At 46.5% G+C, this 24,859-nt stretch overlaps 1 protein-coding gene across 1 annotated transcript; it reads left to right on the plus strand.

Moving 5' to 3' along the window:
• The first annotated feature begins 863 nt into the window (after positions 1–863).
• PM20D1 (peptidase M20 domain containing 1) lies at positions 864–20,965 on the plus strand. The gene is made up of 13 exons (XM_012657890.1): positions 864–1,080; positions 3,487–3,573; positions 5,648–5,880; positions 6,330–6,416; positions 7,014–7,147; positions 7,440–7,559; positions 8,459–8,534; positions 9,000–9,061; positions 9,333–9,411; positions 11,274–11,345; positions 17,300–17,468; positions 19,102–19,201; positions 20,407–20,965. The coding sequence occupies exons 1-13, from the start codon at positions 912–914 to the stop codon at positions 20,528–20,530; spliced, it is 1,512 nt and encodes a 503-aa protein (XP_012513344.1). The 5' UTR covers positions 864–911; the 3' UTR covers positions 20,531–20,965.
• The last annotated feature ends 3,894 nt before the right edge of the window (positions 20,966–24,859 follow it).

The raw sequence follows: 24,859 nt of genomic DNA on the forward strand, positions 1-24,859 counted from the left end.
TTATCTATTCAAAGAAAAAGAAATGAGTAAATCAAAAAGATACCTACAATCGCATGTATGGCAGCACTGTTCACAACAGCAACAGATATGGAATCAAACTGAGTGTCCATCGATGAATGAATGGATAAATAATGTGGTATATATGCACAATGTAATACTATTCAGTCACAAAAAGAATGAAATCATGTCATTTGCAGCAACATGGATGGAACTGGAGGTCATTATGTTAAGTGAAATAATACAAGCACAGAAAGACAAATACTGGATGTTCTAACTCTGTCCACCTCCCCACCCCCATGGACTGGTACTGGTCCATGGCCTGTTAGGAACCAGTCACAGGGCTGCCGGAACTCCACTACCCCAAACCCCCTGGAAAAATTGCCTTCCATAAAACTTAGGAACCAGGCAGCACAGCAGGAGGTGAGCAGTGGGCAAGCAAGTGAAGCTTCCAAGCTTCATCTGTATTTACAGCCACTCCCCATTGCTCACATCACTGCCTGAGCTCCGCCTCCCGCACCCTGTCTGTGGAAAAAATTGTCTTCCATGAAACTGGTCCCTGGTGCCAAAAAGGTTGGACACCACCGTTAGACTAACACAAATGTTGGAGCTAAAAAAGTTGATCTCATGGAGATGGAGAATAGAATGATAGATACCAGAGACTGGGAAGGGTCCGCCTGCGACTGCGCGAGAAACCACACCCCCCCCCAAAAGGCCTTGAGGGGCTGGGGCGGGGCCGTCCCGTCGGATTGGTTGTTCCGCAGCCCCAGCCAAGCGATGATTGGCCGGGTCTGGGAATGGGGTGGGGCTGAGGCTGATCGCGGGAGTTGGAGCTGAGACAGGGCGAGGTCGGAGGTCGGGGAGTTCAGGTGCCGGTTCCAGCGGCAGACTGGCGGCGGGGACTCGAGAGAAGCATGGCTCAGCGGTACGTTTGCGTGCTGGCCCTGGCGGCTGTGATGCTCCTAGTTTTTGCCACCGTCTCCAAATCGAAGGGCCTGAGGGGCCGGGAGCTTCAGGAGACGTCGCGAATCCCGTCTAAGTTCAGCGGAGAGGAGCGCGTCGCGATGAAAGAGGCGCTGAAAGGTGAACCTGGGTCCCCTTCGCCTGCCTACGCCCAGATGTGGGTCCCTCCCTCCTCGGGTCAACCGTGACCGCCCCTCCCTCTGCTGCTTCAGCTGGAGCTCCGCCACACACCCCAGCCCGGCCCCCGCGCCCTTCCCAGTACATTGCGCCCGGGTTGGGGACGCCACTCTTAACGCCAGACCTGGCTTCTGGGACTCCAGTGATTCCTGCCTGGCCTGGAAGCTCCAACATCACCCCTCTTGGCGTGGCCACTGTCCACTCTCTCCCTTGCTTGCCTTGAGTATTACAACAGCTTTTATTTGTACAGCACTTTTAACCTTTGAGAGTTTTCACCTCTTTTAAATCTATCTTAAAAGAAGACTAAATGGCCAGGCGTCGTGGCTCGTGCCTGTAGTCCCAGCACTTTGGGAGACTGAGGCGGGAGGATTGCTTGAGCCCAGGAGTTCGAGGCTGTAGTGAGCTTTGATCGTGCCACTGCACTCCAGCCTGGGCAACAGAGCTAGACCCTGTCTCTAAAAATAATAAAAATTTTAAAACATGAAAGTGCTTAGCTAAGAAAGACACAAATTGCAGTGGGAGCACGAAGGAGAAAAAGAGCTTATCATTTTGAGGAAAGGAAAAAAAATAAGAAGAAGAAGAAAAAATAAACCAAAGAAAAATTCTGATGCACACTAAAGTTTGAGGTGGAAAAAAGAGAAAAAAAAGACTGAATGATCTTTGTCTTATCTACAGGGGAGGGAAATGGAGGCTTAGGTCAGTTAAATGATCTTCCTCAGGGTCTTATAGCAAAGAATGAGCATTGGGTGACAACATCTAATGCCTGTAGGACTTGCTGGGCTCCAGATAGCTCTAAGAAGGGGTTTAGAGTATTCCTGGGGTGTGGGATGTTCCTAATTCCGTCTCCTAGTTGAAGAACATCTCTCCCCTAGACCTCCAACCAAGGCTAAAAATTCATTCACAAACATTCTAGCCAAGGCTAAAAACTTACAAAAACTCAGTTCTGAATCTGCATTTTCCAGGAGAAAAGAGGAAAGTTTCTGTGAGTGCTAGATCCTGTGGAGTAGTGAGATCCTTCTTCACCATCAGGCTTAGCTCCAGTTTTTTCCATTTCATTAAGTAATGGATCAAGAGAAACTGCCTACGTTAACATGTGCAGGCAAAAGCAGGGACTAAAAGCTAACCCTTGTGGTTGGATATAGATTGTACATGTGATGGAGTGATAGGCCTGGGAGACAGATCAGGGCTCTCCCAAAGCATAGTGTAAATATTCCTCTAAAAGGCGTTAGGCAGCCTCTCGGAGTCTCTGCACAGAAAAGAGCAACAGCTAGATAAAAACCTAGAATAGGGACCTTACGGCAACACGTCTTAGAACTCTGAGCAGGGAGTTCTAAGGCCTGAGTTCAGATCTTGGGTCTGCTCTTGAGTAGGCACTTGAATCTTTTTGAACCTCAGCTTCCCCATCTATGTGGCGGCTTATGATGACGTAGGGTTGATCGTTAGCAAAACTGCGTGTCTTTCAGAGGCCGTCCCCGGATGTCAAGCTGCCCCACGTGAATTTGTTCTGTGTTCTTGGATTGTGTTTCTCCTCCTAGTGATGTTTGCATTTGATGATGGAACCCTTTAAAACTTAAAGCCTTAAAGACAAACGGCTGAGCCTAGCAACAATTCAGGAATTGAGATAACTGGGTAGGGAGGATGAGATTAATTTAGAACTAAAGAGCTTGTTTGGGAGCTTTTAAATCCACCCTTTCCCAGACAACGTATGCCCAAAAAGCTGGCCTCGGTTGAGAGATTAATGAGACTCTGGATGAGCCAGTCCATGAGGAATAAGCCCACCATTTACACACAAAAGCACACAAGCCTCACTGATACAGGGACCCAGAACAGTGGATTCCTTGAGACTGACGAAGCTTGGATTCATCAAAGGGAGTGGTGGTTTCAGAGGCAGAGTGAGGCTTAGGAAGAAATTTATAGTAGCTTCCCCCTCAGGATTAGGGTCCAAAATCTACTCCCACCACCCCAACCTTGGGCTTTATTTTCCTTTAAGAATCATATTAGCCTAAACACACCCAGAAGACCTGGGTTTAAATCCCAGTTCTGCTTGTTGCTGGGCAATCTCAGGCAGCTTACCTAACCTCTCTAAACTTGTTTCCTCGTCTTTGAACTAGGGAAAACAACAGTGCCTACCTCACAGGATTGTTTAGCCCTCTGCAGAAAGACAATGAACACAAAAGAAGTTTTTATGCACAGAGGACTGTAAAAAAAAAAAAAAAAAAAAAAACATATGAACAGGTGCTGATTCAGCATTCAAAGGTTGCTCAGCAACAGAGTGAGACTCAAAAAAAAAAAAAAAAAAAAAAAGGTTGTTATCATCTTTAATCTTTTGCCTCTATTTGACTCTGACAGGTGCCATCCAGATTCCAACAGTGTCTTTTAGCCCCGAGGAGTCCAATACCACAGCCCTGGCTGAGTTTGGAGAATACATTCGTAAAGGTCAGCCACAAATCATGGCCAAGCGTTGGTACAGGTAGCAATGGAGACACAGTTCTTTTTCAACATGACAAATTTATTTTGTGACTAATCAAGGACAATTTAATCTCCATGGACAAAACAGAGACTATAGATTTGCCCTTTGAAGAACTAAGCCACATAGCAGTTGGGTTGGAATCTAAACTGTCCTAATCTTTGCCCTAGGTATATGTCACTCGATAAATATTAGGTAATCAAAAGATTATCTTTTTGAATAACTAAGGATTTCATCTACCTATGCATATGTCCAGAACTATAACCCATGTTCCTCTCACCCCTACCTCTTTACACACACCTACACACATGCACTCTACCTACTCAGTCCTACTCCAGATTCATTACTAACACATTTCTAGGCTTCTAGGCAGTCAACAGCTTAAAGCTATGATGCCAATCCTCTCCTCTCATCCCCACCACCCATGGCATACAGAGCTGAGGAAGGATGGGTGAAAGGAAAAATGGATTCTTAGAATTCCCCCCTTCCCCTTATGAAGATCTCATGGAGAGTAGTGAAGGAACCCTCCTAAATCAAATAAAAAACAGCCCCTCCAAAGTGGTCAGGTGGGAGGAACTGGTCTAGGAGCAGCAAGTAGCCCCGTCTCCAGCACTCTGGGACAAGTGGATCTGGGATTAATGCCTAGTAGCCAACCTGAGGCCAGGCGGGAAGACTTTACTAAATAGGAGATAAAAATAGGGAAATAAATGTACAGTGACAATAAACTAGATAAGCTGGGTGACAAGATAAAACCATATTCTTCTTTAGTTTTTTGTTTTCAGGTATCCACAGAGGTATAAGTGGATTCTTCCAACAAAGCCCAGAGGGAGATAAAAGTTCTTTCTCCTGTGTAGCTAAGGCCACTCCAGTAACTGACCCTGGGAATGTTACCACCACAGGTTCTTAGGTTCTGCATGCAGTGGAAATTGACAAGAAGCTAAACAAGTTTTCCCAGACAAGGCTTTCTTGGGGCTTATGCTCTAGCAAAGGGAGTCAGCATAGCAGGAAGAATTCTCAGGCTGGCTCTCCACGGGGAGTTCAGGGAGAGTTTTAAAGAGACTTAGGCAGGGAAAGGGTGACAGGTAAGCATGTAGAGGTGGAGATTTTCCTACACTTGCGTAGTTCTTTTAGACGCTTCTTCATGTATTGCATGTCTCATTAGCCTGTTCAATCTCTATCCCAGCACGATTTTTAGCTTTAAAATGAGATTATAATGAGGAAAAAGTCAAGGTAAAGTCAGTAGGGAGGTCTATTCTGGCTTGAAGCGGTTAGGTCCAGAAAGGTCTGGTTTCTTTTTAGCAAGGTTCCCTATCAGCTTGTGTCAGTGGCTTGCTTTAGTGGTCTTGAAAAACATTATAAGACAGATAGTTCAGCCTTTTCCCCATATGAGTATGGGCCGAATGCTGGTGGTTAGGAAACTATTTGTTTTAGCCCTTCTGTAAATAATTAGACTAGGTTATGTTGACTTCCATGGTCAGGGGTGCGGGGCCTGAGTCCTGTCCCCGTTCTGTCTCAGGAATATCCACCCCTGCACACAGAAGTGTGACCTTGAGCCAGACAGGATAATCTTCATCTCCATATAACACAAACAGTAGATATGTTATTTTTTTAAAAGAAAAATATCTCTGAATATTTTATGTAAGCATCATGTTTGATTCCAAGTAATTTAGCTAATGGGGGCTACTATATTCAAAATTTAACACACCCCTAGTCTGCATGGCCCTTGAACACACACACGTGATGGCATGTTATAGGTCAGACCAAGCCCGATCTTGAGATGTTGACCTTTTATCTTTATCTTAACGGTGGGGTCTTGGTTTGCATGTTATTCCATAGTAACAGCACATTAAAATATGTGGAAGAGGAATTTCAAAGATTGTCCAGGCAGATCAGGAATCAGACTGGCTGTGTCCCAGAAGACCTCCCAAAGGAGGATGCATTTAAAGAAAAAAAAAAAGGACAGGGAACACAAAATTTTAGGAAAACCTAAGGAAACTGTTAAACCTGGTTTTCTCTCCTTGCTTTTTATCCTTTTGCCTCTAGTCTTTCCTACAGTGTTCAGCACCAGCTTTATCCAGCATGAAACTGTGGGAGACTACTCCCACCTGTTCACTGTCCAAGGCTCAGACACCAGCTTGCAGCCCTACATGCTGTTGGCTCACCTTGATGTGGTACCTGCCCCTGAAGAAGGCTGGGAAGTGCCCCCATTCTCTGGACTAGAGCACGATGGCTTCATCCACGGTCGGGGCACACTGGACAACAAGAACTCTGTGATGGTCTGAAATGCTATATTCCCTCTACCTTAGGGCTCTAAAGATCAACTCAGGATGGGAGTACTTGGCTGACCCCTGGGAGGTAGGAGGTAATGGCAGAAGAACCTTAGCTCCAGAAGACCTGGGTTCCAGCCATCAGTTTGTCACTTCCCTTTTCTTAGCCTTGATTTCTCAACTGTGACTAGGGATTGGAGTAGATGACCCCCGGGACCTTTTCACCTCTGGCATTGATAAGTTTATGCTTTCCTTCAGATGGTAAAGATTTTATGCAGAGTTCTGCTTCCCCACATCTGATCCCCAGAACCATTTGAATTTGTTGTCTTAAAAGAGAATCTGTCAGATCCTGGTCCCACCAGCCCTGATGCAGGCAGCAGAATGAATGTCCCTGCTACCCTGGTACTCCTACTTAATGATAAGCCTTTCTCCTCTTCCACTGTGCTTCTGAATCCCAGGCACTCCTGCAAGCCTTGGAGCTCCTGCTGATCAGGAACTACATCCCCCGAAGATCTTTCTTCATTGCTCTGGGCCACGATGAGGAGGTAGAGCCTCTTCACCCTATGCCTCCCTCTGGGACCCCTGTTCGGGGGAGGGGAGCAGGTACTTCACTCTAGTCCAGTTTGCTCCCTAGCTGCAGGGTCTCCATGATATATATGGTGTAGTGGTCTGCCAACTTCTCTGTGTGTCTGTGTGCCAGAACTATCTAAGGACCTTGCCAAAAATTCAGATTCATGGGCTCTGTGCCATAGATCTGAATTTTAAACAAATTCCCTGGTAATGTCTGAGACAGGCAAGTGATCCATCAACTATACCTTGAGAAACACTGGTGTTTTGGAAAGAGAACTGAACAATGACTGTGCTTTATTTTCAGTGATGCCACTTACTTAGACTCTGGACAAATCACTTCACTCTCTGGGCCTCAGTTTCTTCATTCGTGTAGTGAGGGGGGGTTGCGTCATTCCAACTGTGACATTCCAGGATTCCATGAGGCAGGATTGTCTAGGAGCCTGCCCCACAGGAAGGACACTAGATGGAAAGGTTCTAGAGCCCCTAGCTAAGCTGAGTGGGTTCCCATTAGCTATCTCTGGAGGTCTGTCTCTGACTGAGAAGGACTCTGGCTCTGTATTCAACGTCTACAGTTGTCAGGGATGAATGGGGCTCAGAAGATCTCAGCCCTGCTACAGGCAAGGGGCGTGCAGCTAGCCTTCATTGTGGATGAGGGTAGCTTTATCTTGGATGGTTTCATTTCCTACGTCAAGAAGCCTTTTGCCATGTGAGTAAACCACCCCTCCCTGACCTTGGAAGAGGTTCTCACCCCATTTGAGATGACCCCAGCCTGGTATATGTAAGCCATTCTGAGACAACCCTTTGTTTACCCCTCTTGCCTTAATCACCCTGATCTTCAGCCTGTCCTGGACTTCCCCTTTCCTTCTTCCCCTAGTGTATATTTCTCAAAGCAGCATAAAGCTGACCTCCTAGCCCACCAGACCACCACACAGATGGGCCTATGGGATAATTCAGGATGGGAAGAAGTCAGGACGGCTATCTCTGATCCTCTTCTGTAGGATTTCAGTCTCAGAGAAGGGTGCAATTCACCTCATGCTGCAAGTAAACATGACTCCAGGCCACTCTTCAGCTCCTCCAAAGGAGACAAGCATTGGCATCCTTGCAGCCGCTGTCAGCCGGTAAGCAACTCCTGGCCCTGCTCCCATGCCAGACTCAGGATGGGAGACCTGGCACTTTCCCACTTTGAGTCTGAGGAGGCTTATCTCTCAGCCCTGAAGCTAGGCTGGGAAGCCATGGCATTGGCCACAGGAGGGACAGAGCCACCAGTACCTAGGCAAGGGCTGGGGTCAGAAGGGGAAGTTTTAGTATATCCAGATGGCAAGCAAGGGCCAGCAGACAAAAGCTTGGTCACGTAGCTGGGGTAGCCAAGAGCCCAGACAGTTAAAAATCACATGCCGGCAATGACGTGTAGAGCTGTCTAAATTCTCCACCTGCCCTGGCAGGAGGACAAAGATAAACAATGTGTGTTGGCTATGGGCAAGGACAAGAGGATCTGTAACAGCAGAGGTCAGCCCTGGCTGGGTTTTCTTAGCAAAGTGGGAAGAAAAGATATAAACATTTCACAAACATTGAACTGAATAGCCACCATGGTCAAGGCTTTGTGCGTTGACCTATGTTACCTACCCCCTTGACCTAGGTGGTAGGCATACAGTAACGCATGAAGCAGCCCCTGTCCTCAAGGAACTCATGGTTAGCAGAGGAGCCTGACAATTCTGCTGCAGTGTGGGAGGTGCTATGAGAGTGGACACACAGGATGCCAGAGAGCAGTGTAGCAAGGAAGAGGGACCCTAACATCGACTTTGTAGATGGGGAAAGCTCCTGCTGGTAGAGTACAGGTGGTCTTGCTGGTGTTTTGACCTCTTCAGAATGTTGAGTTGGTGGAGGTGATAGGGAGGTGAATGGGAGACCCCCTGTCCAGGCTTGTGGAAACTTCCTCCTATCTCCTTCCTTCTCCTGTTCAGGCCACTGATCTTTGACTGGGGTTGTCTAAGTCCTGAGAACTCTGTTTCTCTTCCAGACTGGAGCAGACACCAATGCCTCACATGTTTGCAAGCGGGCCATTGGACATAACAATGCAGCAACTGGCAGATGAGGTATGGGAAGGAGTGTCACATACTCTTGGTCAGCTAGGAACAAAAAGGTGGCAGAGAAGTGACCTTTAGGGTAGTAAAGGGGCCCTGGTGCTGACCAGTGCTCTGCTCATTTTCATCCATTCCCAGCCAGTAGCTGAGCCGAGACGAATGGATCTAGGTGGTGGTGTTCATCTGAGACCCTAAGATCTAATATACCCTGGTACCTTTGGGAGCTGGTTCCCACTCATCCTTGAGGCTGCTGAGCAATTGTTCTAACCAGTCAGATAAGCCCAGCCGGGTAGTAAGTCATTGCTTCTGCTTCCCTGGCCTTCTAGCAGAGCTTGAGCTAACTGAACTCAGCAGCACTCTTGACCTCTAAGGGTCCCCGAGGCAGGTCTAAAGTAGAGAGAGACTCAGGCCTCAGGAACACTGACCCTGTTGGGCTGACCCCACTGAAATCCTGCTGACCTGTTCTTTCTCTTTCAGTTTCCCTTCCCTATCAATATACTCTTGAGCAACCTGTGGCTATTTCGACCCCTGGTAAACAGGTAAAGTGTTTTCTTTCTTCCTTTCACATCCCCTACCCCAAACCTACCCACCCCGTGAAGTCCTCTTTCCTTGGCTTAACTGAGCCTGCCTAATCATCCCTCACCCACCAGACACTACATCTCTAAATTTGTATATTTAAGACATCTCTAAGATATCTCTCTCAGTCTTAAATATGTCCAAGGTTCAGGAAAGTAGATGATCTTTTTCCTCTTTCTTTCACCCCATTGGACAGTTCTTCCTAATGTCTGACCCTTAGTCCTTTTGCTTTAGGTTAATGGAGAGAAATTACTTAACCAATGCACTGGTCAGGACCACCATGGCACTCACCATGTTCAATGCAGGGGTCAAGGTAACGTCACCTGGTTCCTTTCCATACACCTTTTTCTGACTGCCCTCCACTCCTCCCTCTCTTGGCTTTAGCTACTGGCTCCTTCTTCCTTTTCTGGTTACAATTTGAACAACAGTAGGAACCAATGCTGAACTGTCCTGTGTTGTCAGTTGGGTAAACATCATGAGCCTAGGGTCTAGTTGAGGTCTACGTAACCTCTGAAATTGCTGGCCAGATTTTATATGTGTGTATTTTAGTGGAGGGTGTCCATGGCCCTTTCAGGTTCTTTGGGTCTATACTTGCAAAAAAACAACAGTTACACTAGTGTGAAGAGGGGTATTTGGGGAGCTCAGTTTTGTGATCTATGTATGCTCAGACTGTCATTCAGCATGTTTTATATTCCCTCGCACTTTGGTCACGTAGAGTAAAGTTTTCTAACTTTTCTACCACCAAGGATCTTTTTTTATTCTTCCCCATGTTTTAAAAGATTTATCCACCTAACAAATTTAATGATTAATGTATTTTCCCCTGGTGTTACCCTAAATTGAAAGAGAGAAACTCACCTGCCTTTTAAAAAATCTATAACATGTGTGATATATACAACACTTAAACACATCGTCACTTCCCAAAAAGATATTGGGTGGCCTTAGCAAACATAAATTCTGTATTAGGTTTACTTTTATAGAAATAAGTTTCAGGTGAATTCAATACTTTGATAAATTTTTATTCCAAGAATTACTTTTCAGCAAATTGGTCCACCGCCAGTTGCATTAGCCACTAAGGGGGAGTCTCTCTTTAAAGGACCAAGCTTAGCCATACAAAGGCACAGGCCTTTCTGAAATCTTGAAGGGAGTTAGAGTGTTCCTGTAACTGCCAATACCACCAGCACAGCTTCAGGGGGCACCATTCACCTAGAGTACAGTGTGACCTTGAGGTGCTCTAGCCATGTAAAGCCCAGGTTGGCTATAAGTGAATGGTGCCTGAGAATTCATTTCTGCCATAACTGACTGGAATGTCCAGTGTGCCAGCTGGAACCAAGCTATTTTCACCAGCTGCCTGTAGTATTCACTGAAATAGTAGTATTGTGTCCTTACATTTGAATGGTGTTTTTATCGCCCAAGAATACTTTCACATGTTACTCCATTAGATCCTTCTCAGAGCCCTATGGGCATTACTGCCCCAATTGCCAGTTGAGAAAACAGGCACAAAGAGGTTACAATTATTCAAAATCATGCAGCTAATTTGCAATAGTCCAGTTCTCCTGTCCCTGACCTAGTGCTTTTTTGCACCATACCAGTTCAAAGAAAAGTTTGCACTTGGGTAGTCTGTTCTCTCCACCCTCCACGGAACAATCCCTCTGTAGCCTGTCTTTAATTAGTCCTGGGTTCTTCCTGGCCAGGCAAAGAACAGGGTCCGATTTTGCAACTAGATGTGGGAAACCATCATCCCCCTCAGGTATCAAACATGCCGTGATGGGGGCCTACAGAGGCTCTGGGTGCCCTGTCCTGAGTAGACAGCTGCAGAAATGTTCCGGGTGCCCTGGGAAAGAAACTACACACAGAAGGATTCTAATGGCACAGCATGGGCCAAAACAGATGTCTGAGCAGTCACAGAGGAAGCAGTCTTGCTCTGAGCAGCTCTGTGACCCCTCCAGGACCAAGAAGCACGAAGGTCTGGCCTAACCACTCCTCTAGCTCTGTATATAACCACGTATCAATCACTTGGCTCAGAGACGACAAGGGACAGACTAAAAAAATTAAGCCCTGGGTTCTTAAATCAGCTTTCTCTGCCCCTACTGGTGGTAATTGGCATTTTTCTGGGCAGGGATCAGGTGTGGAAAACTTGAGGTTGGCTCAGGCCAGGGTTTGTGGTTCTCTCTCTAGGTGAATGTCATCCCCCCAGCGGCCCAGGCCACAATCAACTTCCGGATTCACCCTGCACAGACAGTCCGAGAGGTATGTACTATATGTTTCAGACAACTGGTTCAGCATCAGGGAGGTGTGGCCCTCAGGACCTGGGTTTAGCTCCAATCCTAGGGCTGGTCCAGTCTCTCATTTGCTCAACCAACATTTTTCAAAGGCATCCTGTGTACCAGGTACTTGGCTAGGATAGGTGATCTCTGGTTTGGGGGAACCTGGAGTCTGGGTGTGGGAGACAAATATGAATAAATGATAGCAATACCTGTAGTAGTAAACATATATACAGTGGGCTTGCTATGTGTTTGGTACCATTCTAAGGTATACACACACATTTAGTCCTCACAACCACTCCAGGAGGTGGAAGCTGTGTTATCCACATTAAACTGGTGAAAACAGGCACAGAATAACAGCAATTAAGTAGCATACCCAAGATCAAATGTCTAGTAATCTAGTTCCAGAGTCTGTGCTTCTAGTCATAACATGAGACTGCGATTATAACAATTAGGGATGAACGAATTACTATAGGACCACTGCAAATAAGAAAACTGATGGTATCTCTGAGGGTCAAAAATCTTTTATGACCACTAACAATGTGAGCTGGGCCTTAGAGAACATATAGGACTTTGCTAGAAGACACTCATTGTGGCTAAAGAGTAGGATAAATTGGCGAGAAGTAATGGGAGATGAAAATGATGGGAGAGGGAGTTGTCATTTGGGGATCAAGGCCTTGTATGCCATGCTAAGGAGTTTGAGCCCTAAGCTGTGACAAGAGAGAACTTTCAGAGGTCTTCAGACAGGGCTGTGATAGACTCAGATTTGTTTTAGAGAGATAATGCTGGTGGCAATGCCAAGGAAGTGCTGGAGTAGAAAGAGACAATTAGGAAGCTATTGCAACATCTTAGGCAGTGCAGATGGAGGTCTGCAGTGAAGCCTGGCCGTGCGTGGAGAAGAGGGTACCCACCAGAGAGATGAGAGAGAGAGGCTCAACAGGATGTGGTGCGTATTATACACGAATGTGGGATGAGAGAAAGGGAGGACGGCTCCAAGGTTTTTAACCTGGGTACTTGGCCACGTGCTAATGCCTTTGACCAAGATTGGGAATTCAGGAAGAAAAACGAGCTCAAGGAGAAATATAATAGTTTAGAAGTTTGAGAAGCTTATAATGTATTAATAGTTAATTATAAATACCTCAGGTCTGGAGAGAGACATGAACTATAGATGCAGGCTGGAGTGTTATTAACAATATTGGAAACTCTAGAGTTAATAAAAAGCCCCTGGCAAGAACGTGTAAAGTTAGGAGAGAGGGAAAAAGTTGAAGCCAGAGCCTCAAATCAGTGTGCTGCAATGATCTGCTATAAACATGAATTTAAAAATTATAAAAATGAGTGTACAATTGCAAACCACGATGAGTGCTTTGATGAAAAGGAACCTGGTGCTATTAGAGAATGTAACAGGCCAGGCGCGGTGGCTCACACCTGTAATCCTACCACTCTGGGAGGCCAAAGCAGGAGGATCATGTGAACTCAAGAGTTTGAGAACAACCTGAGCAAGAGATCCCATCTCTACTAAAAATAGAAAAATTAGCCGGGCGAGGTGGCGTGTGCCTGTAGCCCCAGCTACTTGGGAGGCTGAGGCAGGAGGATCACTTGAGTCCAGGAGTTTGAGGTTGCACTGAGCTGTAATGGTGTCACTGCACTCTACCCGGGGTGACAAAGCAAGACCCTGTCTCAAAAAAAAAAAAAAAAATCTGACATATTTTTTAAAAAATAAAAAGAAAAATGAAAAACAAATTTAAAAAAATAAAAATAAAAAGAATATAACAAGGAACAAGCATTGTCTAGGGGTCAGGGAGGCTTCCCTGAAGCAGTGAAATCTGAGCTGAAAGCCAAAGGGTGAGTAGACTTTATACAGAACGTTCGACATCTATAGGAAATGCCAGCTTTTTAAATATCAAGTTGAGCTAACAAGAATTCAAAAGGTAAACCCGATCCTTCAAAAAAATGATCTAAAAAGTCAACCCAACAACTCTCAGATAAATAATACATTCTAGAATGTAATAGGGTTAAGAGCAGTTCTCTGGCATAGATCATCAAGGGCAGCCACACCTAGACATCTGTGGTCCTTTCTCCTAAATCTTCCCCATGGAGGATTCCATTTGTCCTCGTGCAGGGAGGGAGGCACACTCCTCATCACAGAGGGGGGAAAAGTTGACATCCTGCCCAAAGCCATGCAGCATTGGTCAGGGGGACCAATGTGGGCCCTGGGCTCTGCTGCTTTTCATCAGGTGCCAACCTTTGTCCTCTCCCTGGGGCCAGGAAATCACTGAATTCCCCTCATTGAGCTTCTTTCCACCAGTTTTTTCCCAGCCTCATTCCAACCCCATGCCCTTTCCAAGGGCTGTTTTCCACCCAGCTGGGGCTTTCATCTCCCCAGGTCCTGGCACTCTTCCCTCCTCTTTATTCCCCCGCCACAGTGGCCTTCCTTCCTGGCCTATCTGATGAAACCCCTAGAATCCATAGGCCCATCCTGCCCACCTGCCCCAATGAGGGATGGAAAGCTTCCGTCATTCAGAAACCCCACAGGGCCCATGTGTCCTCTGCTCCCTCAGGCCCTAGTTCCACGTTCAGGGACACTCCCTGCCACCCCTCTTCAGGGACACTCCCTGCCAGCCTGAGGGCTGTGCACACAGAGCCTCGGGCTGGATCCGGGGGAACACAGGCAGCCTCCAGAGTTCTCTATCTCTATCTTCAACAGGTCTCCTCAATGTTCCAAATGTAAATAGGTCTCCAGCAGCTATCTGTGAGGAACAAGTCTTTAGAAATTTCATAGGCTACCATGTGGAAAGGAAGGTTTGCCCTGAGTGGGCCTCAAGGAGTAGAAAGAAATGAGGCCAATGAGAGATGTTTCTGGGGGCCTCTAATTAAAGAAGAGTTGGGAATATGCCATCTAGGATGGCGACAAGCTCCTCCTCCCTAAAGGGCTCAATCACAGTGTGATAGAGAAGACTCCTTCCTTCTTTTATTCATTCACCAAGTGTCCATTGAGTGGCTACTGTGACCAGACATCCTTCTAAGCAATTGAGATAGCAGTGACAAGACAGACAAGATTCTCATCCTGATGGTGTTACGTTCTACTGGGAAGAGACAGCAATAAGCAACTAAATCAGTAAATGAACAAGGTGATTTTGTAAGTGGGAAGTACCACAAAAAAAGTAATAGGATGCTGTGTCACAGAGTGGGGAGTGGGTGCGGGGCAGTTGAGCTCCTTTAAATGCAGCGGTCAGTGAAGCCCTCTGAGAAAGAGCGGAAGACCTGACAGCGGCATCCGGGCAGCAAGAGCACAAAGGGCAGACAGTACAGATGCCCTCTCATTTTGACAGAGCTGAGATTCTGCAAAGTGTTTATGATGCATCTAGTACCATATTGTCTCCTGTGGTGTATATACAATATCATTAAAAAAAGGAGAGGGGCTAGATGTTACAGGACACCATGTCTCAGTTCATAAGAAAGATATTCATAACCCATAACCAAATTGCTTAAAAATGGAATGATACATAACTGCAGTCCCTAACCACCGGTACCAGTCTGTAGCCTGTTAGGAAATGGGTCACGCATCACTGCCTGAGTTCCACACCACCGCGCCTCCACCCATGACACCCCACACTCCTAGTCCCAGGCCATGGAAAAATTATCTTCCATGAAACCGGTCCCTGGTGCCAAAAAGGTTGGGGATCATTGATATATAGCGTGCGATGATGGTGAGCTTTCTGCCACTGGAAGTATTCAAACAGATTGGATGATAGCCTGTCGTGAGTTTTCTAGCAAGCAGCCTTACAGCAGTACAGAAGCTGGACTTGATAACTCTGAAGACTTTAACAGTTTTTAAGGATTCATTGTCCTTGCCTTCAACAACTATACCATTCACTTAGGAGGAAAATATCTCTACACGTAAAACAAAAAAATAACATAACGCTATGGGAACATGCTGTAAGCATTGTAGGAGATCAAAAAAACAAGAGGTCAACGTGCTCTAAAAGTAACCTTTGAGGTCTCTCTCACCATTGATGAGTCCCCCTCCCAGTCCCATCCTTGTAGCTCTGATTACTGCCCAGGCAAGCACCAGCTAACACTAGGCCCTGCCTAAGCATGTTACGTATGTTAGCTCCAGTGATGGTCACTACCACCTTATGGGGCAGGTGCTCCCATCATCCACCTGTCAACGGATGAGCAAGCTGAAGCACAGAGAGGTTAAGGAGCTTACCCAAGGTCACACAACTATGAGTGACTGTCCGAGGCACAGGGTTGGTTGTCATTCCTCAATTTTTGTGCATGCCCCTCTCTCTGCTGAGACTATCTCTTGCTTCTTTTCCATCAGCTTCATATACTTCCTTCAAACTTGGGCTCAAAATTCATACCACTAAGGAATCCATCTCCAATGAACACCTTATTTCTGGTCTACTCCACACCACCTCCACCTGTGTGTACTTAGGAAGCAGTAAAGCATTGTTCTTGTGAAGTCAGACAGTTGCCCAGCCTGGTGATACTAACTGTATAACCATCTACAAGTTATTTAATGAGATAACTCCTATTATTATTTTTATTGGTTCACATCTTTTAAAAATCTTATATAGCCAACATTTATTGCATGCCTTTCATGTGCTTCGTACTGGAAATACAGAAATAAGATAGTCACAGTGCCTACCCTTGCCTGGCCTAGCAGCTAGTGGGAAATGTGGCCTCTTGTAGCCTCTTACTGATGGGATACAATCTGTGTGCCACCTTTAATTTCTGGGGACAGGAACCTCTAAGTAAGTTAGGGTGGGGGAGTGGAAGGCACAATCCCAACCCACCTCATAGGGACTAATTTCAGGAACCCCCCAATGGGTTGAGAATACATCAAGACCATACATTAATTCTTGCATTAGAATATTAAGGCATTAAGTGCTAGAGTGAAAATAAGCTCTGATGAGCCCCTCACCCATCCAACGGCAGAGAATTTGGTTAGACTCAAATGATGGTTTCTAAGCCAGAGGTAGGACCCCTCACTTTCTTCTAGACTCAGATCCTAGCATTCTTCTAGGGCACACTGGCCTAAAAGGGGTACTCTTGAGATAATGCCCCCCATTCAAGTGATCCCCACCTATGGGATGACCCCCCTTCCTAGGGCCGAGGCGGTTTTAAAGCAACTACTCATCAAATGGGTTGAGACTAGTGCTGGGGCTTTCCTTGGGTGGCTGCGTGGGTTTTGTGGGAGACCACCTGAAACCAGCCTCCTGATCTATTCCCACATGGCCCCATGGAACGTAATCCTCAGGGTCTGGTCTACATCCTGACTGGGGCCCGGAATTTTGCTGGATTCACTCTAGTCATTTCAGACTGAATTTTCTAGGAGTTTCCTCAAGTTCCTTCCTGAGGAAAGGAGGCAAAGAGAGAAAACTTGAATACCAATACCCCAACTCCTGGCTTTTCATCTGTGCTGAGCTCATCTTCCTGGCTCCAATGTAACTGGTTACAAACAGGAAGCAGGGATACCCAGAGAGGGGAAAGAAAGTTGTGTGGCCCTTTCATCACCAGTCTGAGACTCCCAGTTGAAGCCGAGTCATCACAGCTATCCCCCTGCCTCCAGATGGTTGAGAGTCCCATTCTGCTGTCTCCTTGACACTTTCACCCAGCCCGTGCCTCACAACCCAAAGGGGAAGACACGTAATTTCCTGATTTTCCAATTACCCACCTGATTCATGGCTATGAGACAAGTCTCTCGAAACATTTAACTTAAATCCACCATGCTGTAGATTGCTTTCCAGGAAGACACAGCTGTTACATCCCCGATAGCTAGTCAGCTGAAATTGAGGTCTCGGCACTAAAAGATGAGTCCTCCCTGTAAACCCCAGGGCTCTGCCTTGCTGGAGAGAAATCAGGATGTTTAAATTCTTATGGTACTTGGATAGTAGATCAATAAGAAATCTAATCCCCTTTGTCTCCACCCTGGAGGTCCTAGAATTTGTCAAGGATATTGTGGCTGATGACCGAGTCCAGTTCCACGTGTTAAATGCCTTTGACCCCCTGCCCATCAGCCCCTTTGACGACCAGGCCTTGGGTTACCAGCTGCTCCGCCAGACCATACAGTCCGTCTTCCCGGAAATCGATATTGTCACCCCAGGTAATGACTTCATCAGCTATGGCTAGAGGGAGGTGGGGGCTGGAAATGTTTCCTCTCCAATGTCCACTGCTCCACCCCCACCCCAGCTGTTCAGCTTGGAAACAGCTGGCTGCTTCCCCTCCTGATGGGACTGGAACTATATTTTCCCCTCATGGTGGAAGTGAGAAAATAAACAGGAAAGGAGCAGAAACAATAAATTAGGTCAGTTAAGCCTGGATCCTTGCTTAACCTAGGCCAGCCACTCTGGCATAGAGGAGGGGATTGCCTTAGACTCCCTCTTCTCTGGAGGAGCCACAGAAGGGGCCCAGATATTCCCAGATTCTGATTCTAGTCCATTCTAACACAACAGCTCAGCAGCAAGGCTCAGAATCCTCAGCCCAGAAAATTCTCCCAGCCCATACCATTTGCATTAACCTCATTCACCTCTCCCAGCCCAGACCTATTTCAGCAGCACCCTCTGCACCCCTTCCCAGTCTCCATCCAAATCTATGCTGTGTAGACTTAAGAGTGGAAGAGGATCACCAAGGGAACTTATGAAAATGCAGATTACTTGGACCAACTCCCAGAGATTTGTGTTAACCAAATCTGGATGGGACCCTAGAGTCTACCTTTTAAACAAATACACCCAGGGGATTCTGATGAAAGATGCCAGTTGACCACTCTGTGAGACTCTCTGGTCTATGATGTGAGGAGGAGATGCTCAAATGTTAAGGCCTGTGCCCAGTTTCCTTTTATCCAGGTTTAATCAAGGGTTCCTCCAAATATCCAGGAACCTTGGCCCTCATAGTTGCAGATTCTTCTCTCTTGGCCCTCAAAAGCTCCCTAGTCTACTCTCTCTCTTCTGGGGCACCTTCCATAATCCCATCAATGGGGTTAGGCTTTTACAGAAAAAAGACAGGCAGAAATCCATAAAACAAGACATTGTGAAGGGTCTGGCTACCCATTTGAAACCAGGAGAGGAAAATAGAACAAAACACAAATTATCATCTCAAATCATCCCACATATGTGAATTGATGCTCCAGGCTATCTTTTCCCAAAGAACACACCTGTGGGGACAAGTCCCAGCCCCAGATAGGTCATTTGCTACCACCTTCAGGAGAGTGGGAGACTGGATAGACAATATCCTGGGACTCTCCAGACCTGGGGTTTGACTCTAGGAAGACAGAATCATCCTTCAAAGGATGAGAATAACAGGAAATTATGTTCCATATTATGGTAGTAAAGTTCCCCAGAGAGTATTTCTGACCCAGGATGATACAGAATAAAGGTCAGGTTTGACAAAGGAGTGATATCTAGACGCTGGTTTTTTAAATAGCAAATGGCCATGGATATGGGTATGAAATGAAGATATTGGCCTCCCTAGTCATCTTGGAGAGAGAACACTTAGCTTTGGACCATTCAAGGGATATCTCACCAATGCCCTCGGGAGGAAATTTCATGTCCCTGGCTGAAACGGGATTTTTTGTAAGGTTTTCTGGAGGACAAAAAATTATAGCCACAGGCTCCCAAGAGAGCCCAGGCATTGCTCGATAGTGACCAGTCATCCTAATTTTCCAGCCAGCCCACCTCCGACCACTTCCTTGGCTCAGTTGCTCATGTAAAGCCCCTTTCCTCTTCATCTGTCCTTTCTAGGTATTTGTATTGGCAACACAGACAGCCGACACTTTACGAACCTCACCACTGGCATCTACCGGTTCAACCCCATCTACATGCAGCCTGGGGACTTCAGAAGGTGAGTGGAACAGGTTGGAGCAGCAGGTGGTAGAGAGGAGATAATGTCTGGCCTCTTTTTTCACCCCATGCTCCTGACAGTCCGCCGAATGGGGAAAAGCTGGGGTTTGGCAAACTAAAATGGAGACATCGTAGAACCTAACTTGCCCCTGTCATCCCAGAATTTGTGGGAACTGGCCCCTCTTTTACAAGGATGGAGATGATCAGGTGATTGGTGAGCATGTGGTGGATAGTACCTTGGGTGCTAATCCCAGCTCTCCTCTCTTTGGGAGAGTGCTTACCCTCTGGACCTCATTTTCTCTACCTACAAAATGGGGAGACTCCTCAGCATTCTCTGAATTGCAAACATACATGAGGTCAAAGGTGGGCACATGCTTTGACTTCTCAGAAGAAAACACTGTGGAAATCCAAGATGTGATCACCATGCTATGTGTGAATTACTATCTGGTGGGTTCTTCAGCAAACTTGTGATCCTGGGGCATGGGAGGATGATTTCCATTTACTTCTCTGCTGCTTATCACATCCAGACCCGATTTCCCTACCATAAGTCAGTTATAAACAGAATGAAAATACTTGAATATGAGCTTAAGAACAGCTTTCATGTTTTTGTTTTCTAAATAGGGGGCAGGTAGCTACTCTTTATTTACCTTTCATCTTTGAGGTTACATGTGTAGTTTAGTTGTTTCATTTTGTTTTGCTTTGTTTTTCTTTTTTATTGTGGGGAGGCAGGTTGGTGGGCATGAGATCTGATAGTAAAGTTCCCAGGTGAAGCAGAAAACTGCATAGGTATCTGGGCAGTTGCCCTCCTTACCCTCACTTACCCCTAGTAAGTTGAGGGGGTAGGGGTCTGGTTTAGAGGTAAGTCTGGCTAGGTACTCTGTCCTAAGAGAAAGAGAAAGATAGTTCTCTCAGAAGACATATTATTGCATGAATATCAGAGCAAGAGGTGATTTTGAACTCTCTGGGAGTTTATTCATTATGTGCACCACTGTTCTTTGCCATGAACATGTGTCCTTGAGGTGACCAACATATCATATGGAACCTTATAAATGGCCTCTCCCACCTGGCCCACTTCCTAGCCCTGGAGGGTCAAAGGCCAGTGGTTTCAGGCTTGGGGAGGGGATAGGGAGTGTGTTCTGTAATAACACTTGCACTGTGGCACTTAGCTCTCCCCTCCTCCCCAAAATGCCTCTGTCTTTCCCTCAGCGTCCACGGAATCAATGAGAAAATCTCAGTCCAAGGATACGAGACCCAGGTGAAATTCATCTTTGAGTTCATCCAGAACGCTGACTCCGAGGCGCAGCCCGTTCCTCACCTGCATGAACTGTGAGGTCAAGGAGCAGCTGGGTTAGGGGTGCGCGACCCTGGGCCAGGAATAACTCAAGGGGGGAAGCCACATTGTAATACGTCTCCCTCCTGCCTTGCTCACTCCTAAACTCACCCAACAGCAATGCTGGGGGTAAAGGGAAGTCAGCAGAAATCTGCCTTCTCTCGTCCTCCCAACAGCGCACTCCTTGACCATCGGGCATTTGCTGCCTTCTTGTCCCCTGTCTGTCTGATGCTGATTATTTCACTGCTCCAGCCTCCAGGCCTGACTTAAATACAGATTTGAAAAATCTCAACCAGGTTTTGCCTGCTAGGAGTGTTTAATTTAGGGCACTCTTGCTGGGATGCCTTCTCCAGGGCTTACATATTTCTTCTTGCTAGAACTTCCTTTCTCCTTTTCTTCCCTTCTCTTCTTGGACTTGTGAGCTGCCTCTCTCTATCTCTTCTCTCCTGGCCCCACATCTCTCTCCCTGCTCTCCAATTTACTCGACATCTGGAGCTAGAGTTACTCAAACCGTGATAATACATGATTGCCACCACAATTGGTCAAATAAAGTTGCCATCACCAACAGTCACTGAGGGGTGAAACTGAGTCAGGGGCTTTGGAGGAACCCCAGACCCCCTGGTTCTGGAGACTGGAAAAGAGAGCCTCTGTCCTTGGGCTTCTTCTCAAGGACTCCCTGGGCTTTGTTCCCTCCCCTGCCCTGTTCCTGCCACCTGCTGCTGCTGTCTCACTCCAGGAGGCACTAATCTGTGGAAACATTTCCTTGGCACATCCTATGGACTGAGCTCATAAGGGAAGGGCATTCATGACCTGGCCTCCTCGTGGAGCCCAGGACCAGCAGGGCCCTGGCCCTGGCATCATGTCTTGGTTCAGACTGATCAAGGGGAAGTGGAGGGCATGGTGGGGGAGGGGGCACGAAAGCTGTCCTCCATTAGGGGACAGCAGAGCTGCTGACTTTTTTCTCTGGCCAACCCTGAGCATATTTGAATCTGCTCAGTAGCTGCCAGGTGGGGGGCATTGGAAGGCAGCATTTCTTGGCTCAAAGCTAGCAGCTGTGCTTTGTGGATCACAAGGGAGTCTGGGTCACAGAGGGAGCTGGGACTGGAGACTCCCCTCTTTTTCCTCACCAGGCAAGGACCTTCCGTGTCTTGCTGGGGTTTGACAGCAGTGGGCTCCTTTTCCCTCTCCTCACAACCCCCCTGCCCCTCACACCCCCAATTTCTCACCTCCCTCCCATGGACGTGAGCTGCTCCTTGGAGCTCCGGCTTAATGGAAAGTGTTAGAAACACAGTGTGGAGATTATTCAAGCTTTTTTCTACTCCCCCTGAGGTTCACATTCCTTCCCTCACCCTCCCTTTTTTGGCCAATTCAGTACTTATTCAGCCTTTGTTCGAGGGCGAGCTGAAGAACAAAAATAATCCTTCACGTTTGTATAGAGCTGTGCAAAGTGCTTTCATCCACCTTATCTCAGCAGAGCCCCACGAGGACCTGTGAAGAAGGTATTGTTACCCTTTCTTACAGGGGAGGGATTGGTTCTCAGAGAGGTTACACATCTAGCTAGGGACAGTCGGCTCAAATCCATGTCACCTGGCCCCAAATTCACTGTTATTCTGCGATCCTAAATTACCAATGGAATCTACTTCCCATCAATTTTCTTATTTAATCCTCACAACAACTCTAAGATGTTATTGCCCATTTTACAGATGAGGCAACTGAGGCTCTGAGGTTAAGTAACTTGTCCGAAGTCATGCAGGTGTTAGGGGCAGAGTCTCTGATTCCAAAGGCTGTGCTAAAAGTACTTAAGAGGAAACTGAGACTCAAATCTTGAACTGAGATTTGCCCAAGATGACAGAGTTCTTAAGAGGCAGCCCCAGAATTAAAATGTAGGTCAAAAATCCCCAAGTCCAGGGTTCAGTTGCACCATGCTGCCTGCCCCAAGAACCTGTGGTGTGTGGCTCATTCACTCTGGTCCAGGGAGATGTCAAGGACAAAGGCTATTCTACTTTCAGATTTAGGTCTTCTCTCTAGGTCTCTGTTCCCCTGGCTGACCTCTCCCTATTCACACCTCTCCCTCTGTCTGCCAGCACTTCTTACCGCCCCTACCCCCAGCTTCTGGATTCAGCTCTTTTCCCTTCTCTGAGTTTGCGGACAACCAGGTCTCTAATGATCCATGGAGTAACTGGGAGAAAAATGAGCAGCAGACCCTGTCCCCATCCAGTCTCACCACCCTCTTCCAGCTTTAGAAAGGATAGTTTCTGAACCCCCAGAGGGGGAAGAAAGGCCCTGGAGAGGGAACTGCTACAAATCCTGGCTCTGAGAAGACAGACATTCTAGCCTAGCGGCCCCTGAGCACTTCTAAAGAGAACAGCTCAAAGTGCCTGGCCAGTACAACGCAAGCCCCAAGACTCTGGGTGGGATGGGACAAGGAACCTGGGCTTTCCTCCACCTGTCCCCATCATCTACCACTCCCCAAATCCACCTTGGAAGGGCCCCAGCAGATAGTCCCAGGTACACCCTACACCCCCCATCAAGGACTTAGTTCAAGCTTCTTGCTCACACCTTACTACCTAAAGGGGGAAGAAAGACAAAATATTCATAAGCAAAGAGAATAGGAAAGGAAAGGAGTAAATAGGAGACAAAGTTCCTCCTCAAGAGCTGAATATTTCATTAAACTTTTTTGAAAATTTAAATCTAATTAAATATTTTTATAAAAAGGAAACTATTGGCCGGGCACGGTGGCTCACGCCTGTAATCCTAGCTCTCTGGGAGGCCGAGGCGGGCGGATTGTTTGAGCTCAGGAGTTCGAAACCAGCCTGAGCAAGAGCGAGACCCCCGTCTCTACTAAAAATAGAAAGAAATTATCTGGACAACTAAAAATATATATAGAAAAAATTAGCCGGGCATGGCGGCGCATGCCTGTAGTCCCAGCTACTTGGGAGGCTGACGCAGGAGGATCGCTTGAGCCCAGGAGTTTGAGGTTGCTGTGAGATGGGATGATGCCAGGGCAACACAGTGAGACTCTGTCTCAAAAAAAAAAAAAAAAAAAATGAAACTATTCGCAATTCTGGTGTTCAGTATCCCCCTGTCAACAAAAAGAATCAGTATCATGTTTCACATGTTACATTTCGCCCTCCAAATATGAAAATTTAAGATTAATGTAAATTATTTAATACTACAAAATGTTCCTTGGCCACCACGTGCAATGTGGCAAACACTACACTGATTCACGGATACCTCCAGAACCCGAAATTGGAACTCAAAGAGAAGCAAGAAAATGAATGCTCAGCACTACTGGTAAATAACATGTCATAAAAGAATCTACTGCAGTCACACTATCTGAGAGGAGGGACTTGACAAGTTAATTTTCTTTTCTCTTAGCTAAACACTTTAACGGCTTAGTTCCTCCCTGCTCTCTAAAGCCATGGCTGTCTCCAAAGTTCACAGTGACGAAACCCACAAACCTTCAGGGCATCCAGATACAGTTACCTTTGTTTCTGAAAACAGGATGTGCTTGCTTCAGTAGCACATATACTAAAAGTGGAAGGTTACAGAGAAAATTAGCACAGCCCCTGCACAAAGATAACACGGAAATTTGCGAAGAACTCCATATTGTTAATGTATACATATTTCAACAGAGCAGTGTGTATGCAATAAATATATATAATTTTTATTTATCAATTTAATTTAAATAAACAAGTAAGACAAGGGCAAGATATAGAGAAGTGTTTCTCTGGGACCTGAACTGCATTCGTCTCAGGAATGTGTGTTCAGGGTTACTGGTTGCTCTGTGTCAGCCCTGAGTGATGAATGCCAAGTGTCAGAGACATCCCTGGGTTTTTAATAGATTTATTAATAGTTCCTTTGTGGTTATACTATATGATGCCTTCTAAAGCATGAAGCTCAGGGCAGGGGGCTCTCTTGTCCAAGTCTAAGAGATAAGGTCTGGGAAATCAGGAAGGCCTCTGTGGGGAGGAAGTCATGATTTAAGCTAAGACTTTCAGATTGAGTTAACTAGGCAAAGAGTTGGGGTGGGGGGATCAGGAATTGTGGCAGGCAGAGGGAATAGAGCAGGCAAAGACTATGAGGCTCATGAAACATGACACTTCAGGAAACTGAAAGGAGTCTAGTTTGGGCCTTGTACGTCAGGAGAGGGATTTTGGACTTTGATGAAGGACAACGGGAAATGGAAATCTAGTTAAGAGGTCTTTCCTTCCACCCTTCTGTCCTTCCTTGTCCTCCTTCCTTCTAACGCTTACATAGGATTTACTACATGCCAGGTGCTGTGCTGAGTGACATACATATAAACTCATTTAATCCTAATTTTTACCC

This window comes from Propithecus coquereli, unplaced genomic scaffold (genome assembly GCF_000956105.1).
Source record: "Propithecus coquereli isolate 6110/MARCELLA unplaced genomic scaffold, Pcoq_1.0 Scaffold563, whole genome shotgun sequence".
NCBI lineage: Eukaryota > Metazoa > Chordata > Mammalia > Primates > Indriidae > Propithecus > Propithecus coquereli.

Coding starts and splice junctions, on each gene's coding strand:
- PM20D1 (XM_012657890.1), top strand. CDS start 912: ATGGCTCAGCGGTACGTTTGCGTGCTGGCCCTGGCGGCTGTGATGCTC. Junction 11,346..17,299: donor CTGCACAGACAGTCCGAGAG/GTATGTACTATA, acceptor TCCACCCTGGAG/GTCCTAGAATTTGTCAAGGA. Junction 19,202..20,406: donor CAGCCTGGGGACTTCAGAAG/GTGAGTGGAACA, acceptor TCTTTCCCTCAG/CGTCCACGGAATCAATGAGA.